Consider the following 10,834-nt stretch of genomic DNA (forward strand, 5'->3'; position numbering starts at 1 on the left):
AGTATGAAAATGGAAATGACAATTTCTTTTAGGATGATGTTGTGTCTTTTTCTAAATTACGGTCGGTAATTTTCTTATAAATCATTATAGGAATAAAAAAATGAAATTGTGTTTGGGTATGCTTCTAAAAATGTGTATCAAGTTGTAGCTTTAGAAAATGAAAACGAATATGTGAAAACAACTTTCAACCATTTTTATTTTTTTTTTAACAAAAATAACAACGCCAATAATAATGATAAAAATTACAAATGAAAGCCAACCATGGGGGAGCTTGGCTTGTTGGTGACTAAAAATAGCTCTGTAGGGGTTTTCATTTCAACAAAAAGTGTTTAGTGGAACTAGTGAGTGAGGTGAAGAAAGTGAAAAATCAAGTTCCAAAAAGAAATTCAAATTCCTGTCTGGTGGAGCAAAGGGCTAGGTTGTGCTGGGCAGAGGGGGTCCGTCAATCCTAGGGCCAGTAATCTAGGTCAAGACATGACAACATGATTCGAAAACGATACAAATTTCGTGGGTTAGGATTGAGAAAAAAGAGGTTCGGACCAGAATTTGGTCGACCTGAATTTGACACGAAAAATACGGGTCAATTTCAGGTTGGACCCACCTAACCTGAACATGACACGAAACTCGTAAAAAATTAAAATATATATATATATTTTCATTACATATTTTATATTTTATTATGAACTTGTGATATCATTATAGTTATACTCGAAATTTTATATTATTATTTGCTTAATTTTGATGGATGTTATTATATTTTAATGTGTTATGAATTTGAAGTTATTTCTAATATGTAAAAAACTAAAGAAAAATATAATTTTTGTGTCAATTTCAGGTTCACGGGTCAATTTTGTGTCACGGGTCATTTTCGAGTCGTGTCATGTCAACTCGTAAAGTGGTCGTGGCATGTTCGCGTTGCGGTTTTTAAAAAATTTCGTGTCACAAGTCGTATTCGGGTTGGCTGTAAATTTAAACATAAATGATTAAAACACGACACGAACATACACGCGGCACAAATTGCCACCCCTAGTTGATCCAAACTAAAATGATGGGTTTTTGGGTGGAGATGCACCACGATAGCTAACGGGTCACAATAACTGGTTTGTTATGAAAAGGTGGGTTGTAGTAGTATTACATGATGAAGAGAATACAAAAATTTATAAGCATGTATAAGTCTTAGGCCTTGTTCATTTCACAACTCAAGTCACAACTCAAATTCTACTGTTATAATGTTTTTTCTTATAAAAATTTAAATTCAACTTTTTGGCTACATTATTTTTCTCTTACAAATACAATTTAAGTACTAAACTTGAGTTGTGAAACGAACAATACCTTAATAGTAATCAACTTTTAACGCCCTTGGTAAACATGTTCAATTTTGGTGGTTCAAACCAATGTTTGGCAAAATAAAAGGTTTGGTTCAAATCATTCATATGTTTTGAAATTTAAACAAAAAAAAAATGTCAAAATATGATAAATTTTATTCACATTTCCATAAATCCGTTCAATTTTATTCAGATTTTCATTCTCTAAGATCAATACTTGAGACATAAAATATCCAAATTGTTATCGCCATTAATTAACTAGATAACCTTAAAAGAATATATGTGTGTATATATATATATATATATATTAAAACCATTAAAATATTCAACAAAGGAAAAAAAAAAAACTATCACCTGATAATTTAGATTTCGTTCGTTTCAACGTTCAAATCACAACTTAAATTTTTTATCACAGTATTTTCTTCACCAAAAACAAAATTCAAATTCAACTTGTATTTGTTACAGTGTTTTTTTTTTTTACATAAATTCACTTTGGGGATGACAATTTTACTCATGAATACGGGTACCCGCGGGTACACACCCCCTAATAGGATGAGTATTGGATATATTAAAGGTGTGTTTACTAATCAGGAATTGAAAGTATAAGAAATAAATTCAAAGAAAAATAAATTAAGTTCCATGAAATTAAATTCCATAACTCCATTATAGTGTTTACTAATCTATTTGTGAATTAAGTTATAAGGGGAAATAAATTCTTATTATGTTGTTTACGTACATAAAAATCAAAAGGAATAGGAACATAATAAATGTGCTTACAAAAGTACCCTTGTGTTAAGTGAATAACTAAACTTAAACAAGGATAAATTTAGTTAATAGGTTAGTTTCTAATTCTTGGGGGAATGAGTTAAATTCCAGGAGGTGGGATATAAGTTCTTTCCTATCAGGGAACTTAATAAATCATTTTTAGATGGAGTCTTACATAATTTAACTATTAAAAACAAAAGTAAACATAAGAATCTAAAATTAGAAATTTAATTCTCTTTCCTGAAATTAAATTTTTGGTTAGTAAATGCGCCCTTAATTAAGGTAAGGGTGGGTAAAGGGCCAAAAATTATCCTCCGATTTAGAGATGAGGCGGGGGAGGGAAAGCTCCACTGTTCCTACCGCACCCTGAATACATATTCTCTTATTTATGTTCGAGAATTTTAACTTTTGGAGTTTAATTTGTTATTGTTAGAGTTTATATTTGACGATTTTAATTTATTTTTATGATGTATCAATAATTATGTTGTTTATTTTAAATTTTCTTGGTTTCATAATGTTGCAAGTATTTTGTATATTCTTAATAGGTAAATAGATAAAATATGGAGATAGCTCTCTCTCAGTAGAAATAAATATGAAAAATAAAACCAGAGTAGAATATTAGAGCAGAGAAAGTATATCTGCTCCAGCCCTGTCTTACTCCACCCCATTGTCATTTCTATTTATTTTTAAATTTAAATTCTCAACTCGAATGAACAAAATTAATTAAAGCCTCTTCATTTTGTGAATTTGAGTTTTTAATTCGAATTAATATGTGGTATTTTATGAGAGTTTTTCACTATAGTAGAAAAAATTAAATGTGATATTTTTAAAAACTTTTTATTGTAAAAATTTAAAACTAAAAATTTAAATCGGTGAAATAAATGACCCATAAGTCTTTTATCACAGTGTTCCCAGCTAAAGAAGACTCTTGAGACGTATAGACATATAGGTCTCGTTCATTTTACCGATTTAAATTTTTAGTTTTAGATTTTTATAGTAAAAAATTCTCAAAAAATATCATATTTAATTTTTTTTATTACAATAAAAAATTCTTAAAAAATATTACATCTCAACTCAAATTCGCGTGGTAAACAATGTGATATTCTTTGAGGTCAAACTAAAATTAACCCGTAAAACAATGAAGCTCGTTCCCTTTCACATCCTTCCCGCCATATCACACTTCCGAAGACAAAGAAGAAGAAGCAAAAAATGTTAGTTCGTCTAGAGCCCTCCAACCCCACAACTTGGTTGTCGTCACTTTCCCTAGAAAAGCTCGTAAAATCTCGGAAAAACCTCTCCAGAAACCCACCAAGACTTTGGACAACCCAAAACGACGACGAACCCGACGAACTAGACGACCGAGGACTGCCCATCTTCAAGCTAAGCCACCCTCTCATCCGAGCCTTGGACTCTTGCCATGGCCTCAGACACTTCAACCAGGTAAACGCTCAGCTCATTATCTCCGGTCTTTTCCACAATTCTCTCGCCGCGAGCCGAGCCATTAAGATGCTCTGCTCGTTTCCCGAGACACTCTCTCATGCCGTTTACGTGTTTGGTAAGATTAACGAACCGGACGCTTTCCTTTGCAATGTTATAATGAGAAGCTATGTGAATTTGAATGACCCACATGGTGCTTTGAGCTTCTACTATGAGAAGATGGTTGGCGAATCTGTAGTTCATAATCATTTTACTTTTCCGATTTTGGTGAAGGCGTGCGCGGGTATTGTGTCGGTGAGGGAAGGAGGGAAGGCTCATTCTAAGGTTGTGAGATTCGGGTTTGGTTCGGATTTGTTTGTTCGGAACTCGTTGATTCATATGTACTCTGTCTGTGGGAGCGTTGGGGATGCTCGTAAGGTGTTTGATGAAATGCCGGAGTTGGATTTGGTGAGTTGGAACTCGATGATTCACGGGTATGTCAAGAATGGAGAGGTCGACGTTGCGCGTAAGCTTTTTGAGGTAATGCCCAAGAGAGACGCTTTTAGTTGGAACACTTTGGTTATGGGTTATGTGGAGAAGGGAAATATGGAAGCTGCAAAATTGTTGTTTGATATCATTCCTGATAAAGATGTTGTGTCTTGGAACTGTATGATTGATGGGTATGCAAGGACGGGTAATGTTTCTGCCGCTTGTGAGTTTTTTAATGGGATGCCGTTACGGAACATAGTGTCGTGGAACACAATGTTGGCTCTTTACGTTCGAAGCAAGGATTATAGTGAGTGTTTGAGATTGTTTGATAAGATGTTAGAAGCAGGAGAGACAAAACCAAATGAGGCTACTCTAGTGAGTGTCCTCACCGCATCTGCAAACTTTGGAAGGCTTGACGCGGGCAAGTGGGTTCATTCGTATATTGAATCGAAAATGATTAAACCTGACGTGTTACTTTCAACTGCTCTCTTGTCAATGTACGCAAAATGTGGAGATATGGACATGGCTAGGAGTGTCTTTGATGAGATGACCGAGAGGAGTGTTGTGTCGTGGAATTCCATGATCATGGGATATGGTATGCACGGGAATGGAGAAAAGGCACTAGAAATTTTCTTAAAGATGGAAAAGCGAGGCCCTGTGCCAAATGATGCTACTTTTGTTTGCGTTTTGTCTGCATGTACACATTCAGGAATGGTTTTGGAAGGTTGGTGGTACTTTGATCTTATGCAACGAGTTTACAAGATTGAACCGAAGATTGAACACTACGGTTGCATGGTTGATCTTCTTGCCCGGGCTGGTTTGGTGAAAGGTTCAGAAGAACTTATTAAGAAGATGCCAGTGGAGGCGGGACCTCCCTTATGGGGATCCTTACTTTCTGCTTGTAGAAACTACACAAATTCAGAAATTGGCGAAATTGTGGCTAAGCGGCTAATTGAGTTGGAACCAAGGGATATTGGACCTTATATAATGTTATCTAATATATATGCATCAGAAGGGAAATGGGATGATGTTGAGCGTGTAAGGAAGATGATAAAAGAAAATGGGTTGCAAAAAGAAGAAGGGAGAAGCACAGTTCATCTTGGAGAATTTGGATCTGAGTTCTACTTCGATAATGGTTCAACTCATAGGAGAAGGATGATGTACTCAATGTTGGGTGAAATAGGTACTAAGATGAAGTATTCTTATGGAGATTCTTATTTGGAAGAGAGTTAGAATACTTAATGAATAGGAAAATGCTTTTTAGGAAGATCATATCAAAATTAGTATTCAAGCATATTATATGCTTGCAGTAATAATTTCTGCTGTCAAAATACACTGAAGGGCAAATTTCATAAAAGGGAGGGAGTATAGCTGGTCAAATAAGCTATATGCAGGTCAAACAAGTTTTTGGCCGCCGATATTGCACGGTGACAGAATTACAAATACCCACTTGCGATACTGGAGAGAAAACTATGGCATTGAACAGAAAAACGAGTTTCATTGATTTTTTCTAACTCATGCTTGCTTTTCAATCCTTGAAGGATTAAGTGCTGATAAATTGGTGTTGTATTTTTTTTGCTTTTGATAATGTATAGCATTATAATTAATCCCCTTAGTTTATATTGAAGCGGGACGAAATTCCAGGTTAATTGTCTCTTTTGTCTTGTATTTTAATGATGGTTGTGATGAAGAATTCTTTTGTCACCAATTCTTTGCTCGACGTGTTGATAGCGTGTGTGGTTAACCATTTCATTGTGCTCTTATACATGATCGAGTAAATGCCAGAGGCAAACCATCTTTGTCTTTTTATTTTATTTTTATTTAAACTGCTATGCTTTTAGAATTTGAGAATTGAATATCACCACTTGAAACCTTATAATTTATAATTTTTTGGTTATTGATCCTTTATACTGACTCATATTTGTAAACTACTTTTAAGCCATTTGAGTGTTCACCAAGGTCGGATAGAGCAAAATAGATTGATTGCGCTCGCATAGTTCTGACCATCTACTTGGGAATCAAGGGATGCTCAAAAAATGGAGAATCAAGATTAACTTCTTAATTTTGAAGGGAACATACTATTTAAAGGAACATATGTATCATTATCTCCACTTTGGTCATGCAAATAATAATAATAATATAAAAGAACAGGAAAAACAAAAATTGTCCTAATAACTTGAACTCGGAATAATTCATAATTAATCAATGGACTTTAGGTCCATTTAGTTTATTGATTTGAGTTTTTAATTCGAGTTGAGATATGATTTTATCTGAGAGATTTTTACTGTAGTAAAAAAGTTAGATGTGACTATTTGTGAGAGCTTTTTGCTGTAATAAAACTCGAATCGGTAAAATGAACGACGCCTTTATTTGTTTTCATTTACTCAACAAAAAGAATGATTGCGTCGAGGGCTTGAAAGGCCCTCTTGTTACATCATATTACATTAGCAAATAATGAAAATTAAAATAAAAATAAATGAAATTTGCTAGAGACTATCCAGTTACTATGTAGAAAAACAGGGACATGTATATTGTGTGGTATAATTAAAACATAATAAAGCATGTTGTTGCCAATATTTATAAGTCCACTTGAACTGTTATAGGTTTCTCTAGCTTTCTAGTCTCGTGGTATGCCTCATTTTACTAATTTATTGAGATTGAAAATTGAAAAATTGAGAGATTTACATAACGGTTCGAATTAAAATATTGTTAGTTTTTGTTAAATTTGTATTTTAATCATTAATTTAACACAATCATAACAAAATAGGGTATATTAAAACAATTCTATAAGTTGGAGGGTACATGAATAAAACTAAAAATTTAGAGAACAAATTATCAAAACCTTACAAATCCAGGGCAAATGAGCAAAATAAATTTTTGGTGTGACGCTCTGCTTAATGATGAGGTCAAATCTCAAATGCCGCTATTAACGACTTAACGTTGTTGAAACTATTGTTCTCCAAAAGGCTAAAAACAGAATCAAAATTGAAGCCCTAATTGCACATTTCCTAGCAACAAATGGAGAACGCGAGATTGTAGTAGAAGAAGAAGAAGGAGAAGAAGATGATGTATGGGTGGGGAGATGACGAGGAGGATAGCTTGGGCGGTACCGGAATCGGGCCGATGATGGCGGTGATGTCGGCCTCGGCGCAGGGACAATGGGGCCCGGCGGAGACGAAGGAGCTCATCTTGATCCGCGCCGAGATGGAGAGGGACTCTTCTTCGTCGTCGTCGACGACGGTTTCCAAGCGGAGCAAGGTTCTCTGGGACGCCGTCAGCTCCAAGATGGCGGAGAGAGGCTTCGCCAGAACTCCCGATCAGTGCAAGTGCAAGTGGAAGAACCTCCTCAATCGCTACAAGGTATTTTACTATTTTTTATTTTCCACTTTGCTCAATAAGGAAACTTTTTTTTCCCCTGATTTTTATGGAGATTTCGGAATTAGATTTCTTTTCGTTAATGACATGAAACCAAATCAAAGGAACTTACTACGTCCATTTTTATGGTGCTTTTCGGAATTAGATTTCTATGTTTGGCAATTTCAGAATCAGATTCCAGTAGTTAATGTCAATTTTATGCTATCTTTTTGGGGGACAATTTCATTGTTGAATGTTTGGCCTTTTGGTTTTCTTCATTTATAAGTGGTTTAATCGGTAGGTTCTCTTGGAGTTGGAGATAAAAAATGTATTATTTTCCTTGCCTCTTTTCAACTTTTAGAATTTAGAATATCTGATTTAGGCAGAAGAATTGTATATTGACTATGGTCAAGAAAAGCCGCTTGCTGTCCTGCTAACTGTTAGGAATTAAAAGCCCTAATTTTACTGTTTGAGAGCAGTAAAAACGAGAAAGAAGAACAAAATAAACAGAACACACTCGGCGTCTCTTTTTTTTCTTTTTTTCCTTAAACTGAAAACGGCTGCTCTAAAAGTCCCTTGTGTATCTCGTTAATTAAGGTAAATCAATACACATATAACAATATCTAAAATACCCCGAACTAGAATATCCACTCCTGTGATCCCGAGGTGGGTGGCTTATCTCTCTCTTTCCAATCCTTGTGTCGACCTTACTGCAAAGGGCGATTTTCACGCTAACTCTGCATCGACCTTAGCGCAAAGGTCAATTTGCATACTAACTCTGCATCAGGGCGATAATAGGCTCCACACACCTAACACTAATTGGGTTGTAAATCTCAGGCTTTTTTAAGTAACTGAAACCTGTAGTTTAGCCTTTTTATACCATCGAATTTACTAATTATTAATGTAAATTGCAAAAGCCTTACTTGACCCACTTGACTTTAGCCTGTTTCTAAGATGGTTATTCAGAGCCCAACAAACAAAAAAAAAAAGAAAAAGCCTAAGGTGGTATTGGTGAGACGGGGACAGGAATAAATCCTGCCCTGGGTTTGAGTCCTGTTAAACAAGATTAAGGGTGGATATCTTATAGATCTGATTTTGTTTGCTAATTTGTCATCTTCATGACACTTCCAATCTAGTATGGCTCATTTGTTTGTAATATGCGAGAAAGTTCATCTTGTTATTCATGCTTGTGGAACAGCTTGCGAAATGTCTGTTATTTGGTAATTTGGTGGAGTGTATATGTTTACTTTTGTGTTAATCACAAGCATTGATTACAAGCATTGTTTTGTTTATGGAATAAAATTTTGTAACACAAATCAGGGAAAGGAAACATCCGATCCGGAAAATGGACGACAATGTCCATTCTTTGATGAACTGCACGCACTATTTACTGAAAGATCGAAGAACATGCAGAGATTGCTTCTAGAATCTGAAATGGGTTCTCCCCGATCGAGGAAAAAGACAAAGAAATCAAGTGCAGGCCAATCCTCAGACGAATTCTCAGAAAATGAAGAGGACAAAGACAACACTGATGAGGAGAAACCTGCTAGGAGTAATCATCGGAAAAGGAAGGCCGAGAAAACTGCTCTGGACAAGTCTTCGAAAGCAGCCAACACTGGAAGTACTAACAGCGGGACTGATGTCCAAGAAATGGTTAAGGAATTTTTTCAACAGCAGCTGAGGATGGAGAAGCAGTGGATGGAAATCATGGAACGGCGTGCCTACGAGCAGCAGTTGTTTGAGCAGCAATGGCGACAGTCCATGGAGAAGCTCGAGAGGGAAAGATTAATGATTGAGCAGGCTTGGAGAGAGAGGGAAGAACAAAGGAGGATTAGAGAGGAGAGCCGAGCTGAGAGGACGGACGCCCTCCTAACCACCCTCTTAAACAATTTCATTCACGAATCATGATCACAATCTCTGAAGAGGAATGGTTCAGAGGTGGCTCCAAGTGATCTCTTTTGCTATTTGTGTTCTTGACTGTTTACAGTTTACAAGCGTAACAGGGAAAGTCTTATGCGAAATTAATATATATATATATATATATAGATATATATATCTTTGCCCCCTCGGCATGCAAACGGGGTTCCTTATGATTTTAGTTCCATAGCGTCTCAGATGGTTTTACTGTGTGGGTTTTAAAGCTGAACACTGTATCTTGATTTATTTTTTTAATTTTTTTTTAGTTGCATAGTGGCAAAATGAGCCGAACGTGAAAAGAACTGCATATTTTGACCTTTTTTTAATATTTTATTTGGCCGCCCTTTATATTCAAGGTGGAGTCATGTGTGTATTTACAGCTGACCTATTTATACAGACACATTTGACATGTTTTTGTCCGAAAAGTGTACACAAAAACTTGACTCGATAGTTCATTTTTCCCCTGCATAGATTTGCATATCGTCACAGACAAAGATGTGTATGATAACTACGAATTATAAGTATATATTATTTATTGATGACACTTTGATTTACATGATCTCTTTCCTAGTTTCTCTGAGATTATACTCATCATAATCTTCGCCCTTGTGTTTGTTCCTTTGTTATAATCTGTCTCGAGAGTTGTTTTAGTTTAATGCATTATGACCATGGTGATGTTAATTCGGTTTCATAATTTTATGAATCCAGTTAAAGAATTCGAGCGTCAAATGGATCAATTATGGGATTGTAAAATTTTCATCCCTCTTAGTGGGATAATCTTAAAGGGTGGTAATTCACACTTAAACAGCTAAAGGAACAACTAATTTTCCTTTATATCGATGTAGACGACTTTCCTTGAATCTCTCAGAAAAAAAAAACTTGCAGATTTTTGCTTGCTTAATAGTAAGTGTATGAAATTTGATCCGCTATCACCCTTTGTTTACATTAGTGGCTGATGGATTGAGCAGGTTGGTCAATAAAGGAAGTGAGGTTGAGGTGGTTAAGGGCTTTATAGTTGGTAACTAGTGGATTATCTGTGCAAATGTTTAATAATTTAATTAATAGTAATTTAAAATGAGAAAATGTACAAAACGATGATTATGTTGTTAATTATTCTGAAAAAAATGTATGGAAAAGATATTTAAAACTTTTTACAAAATATGATACATATTAAAAGCTTTGTTTATAAGTTGCTGTCAATTTGTAACACATATATACATATTTATTTACATGTGTATCTCCGTAAACAATAATATACATATTTATTTATACAGATACACAGGTTTATTCATATACGATCTTCACTTTTTTCAATTGAATAAGGAGGAAGAAACACCAGAAAGAAATAAATTGAAAAAATAAACAAATAAACAAATAAACATATAAATAGAACAAAACATAATACAGTATTAAAAATATAATGAAGGAAATGGAACCTAAAACTATTTGTATTCTTTTATGAATAAATAAACATAATACATATATAAATAAATAATGCATATAAAAAATAGGTTAAGGTATTGATTAGCAAGATATATAAAAAATAATTGAAATATGATTCTGCAATG

At 34.7% G+C, this 10,834-nt stretch overlaps 2 protein-coding genes across 2 annotated transcripts; both read left to right on the forward strand.

Moving 5' to 3' along the window:
* The first annotated feature begins 3,255 nt into the window (after positions 1 to 3,255).
* Positions 3,256 to 5,621, forward strand: LOC21405527 (pentatricopeptide repeat-containing protein At4g18840). The gene has a single exon (XM_010114694.2). It carries the CDS (start codon positions 3,300 to 3,302, stop codon positions 5,226 to 5,228), a length of 1,929 nt encoding a protein of 642 aa, XP_010112996.1. The 5' UTR covers positions 3,256 to 3,299; the 3' UTR covers positions 5,229 to 5,621.
* A 1,314-nt stretch (positions 5,622 to 6,935) lies between these two features.
* LOC21405528 (trihelix transcription factor GT-3b) lies at positions 6,936 to 9,675 on the forward strand. Its single transcript, XM_010114695.2, has 2 exons — positions 6,936 to 7,355; positions 8,670 to 9,675. The coding sequence occupies exons 1-2, from the start codon at positions 7,059 to 7,061 to the stop codon at positions 9,255 to 9,257; spliced, it is 885 nt and encodes a 294-aa protein (XP_010112997.1). The 5' UTR covers positions 6,936 to 7,058; the 3' UTR covers positions 9,258 to 9,675.
* Positions 9,676 to 10,834: the final 1,159 nt, after the last annotated feature.

Source organism: Morus notabilis, unplaced genomic scaffold (assembly GCF_000414095.1).
Source record: "Morus notabilis unplaced genomic scaffold, ASM41409v2 Scaffold552, whole genome shotgun sequence".
In the NCBI taxonomy this organism is placed as follows: Eukaryota; Viridiplantae; Streptophyta; class Magnoliopsida; order Rosales; family Moraceae; genus Morus; species Morus notabilis.

What these genes read in the sequence shown, in the direction of transcription:
- LOC21405527 (XM_010114694.2), top strand. Translation starts at nt 3,300, where the DNA reads ATGTTAGTTCGTCTAGAGCCCTCCAACCCCACAACTTGGTTGTCGTCA.
- LOC21405528 (XM_010114695.2), top strand. Translation starts at nt 7,059, where the DNA reads ATGATGTATGGGTGGGGAGATGACGAGGAGGATAGCTTGGGCGGTACC. An exon ending in ACCTCCTCAATCGCTACAAG is followed by an intron (nt 7,356 to 8,669) that starts GTATTTTACTAT and finishes AACACAAATCAG; the next exon opens with GGAAAGGAAACATCCGATCC.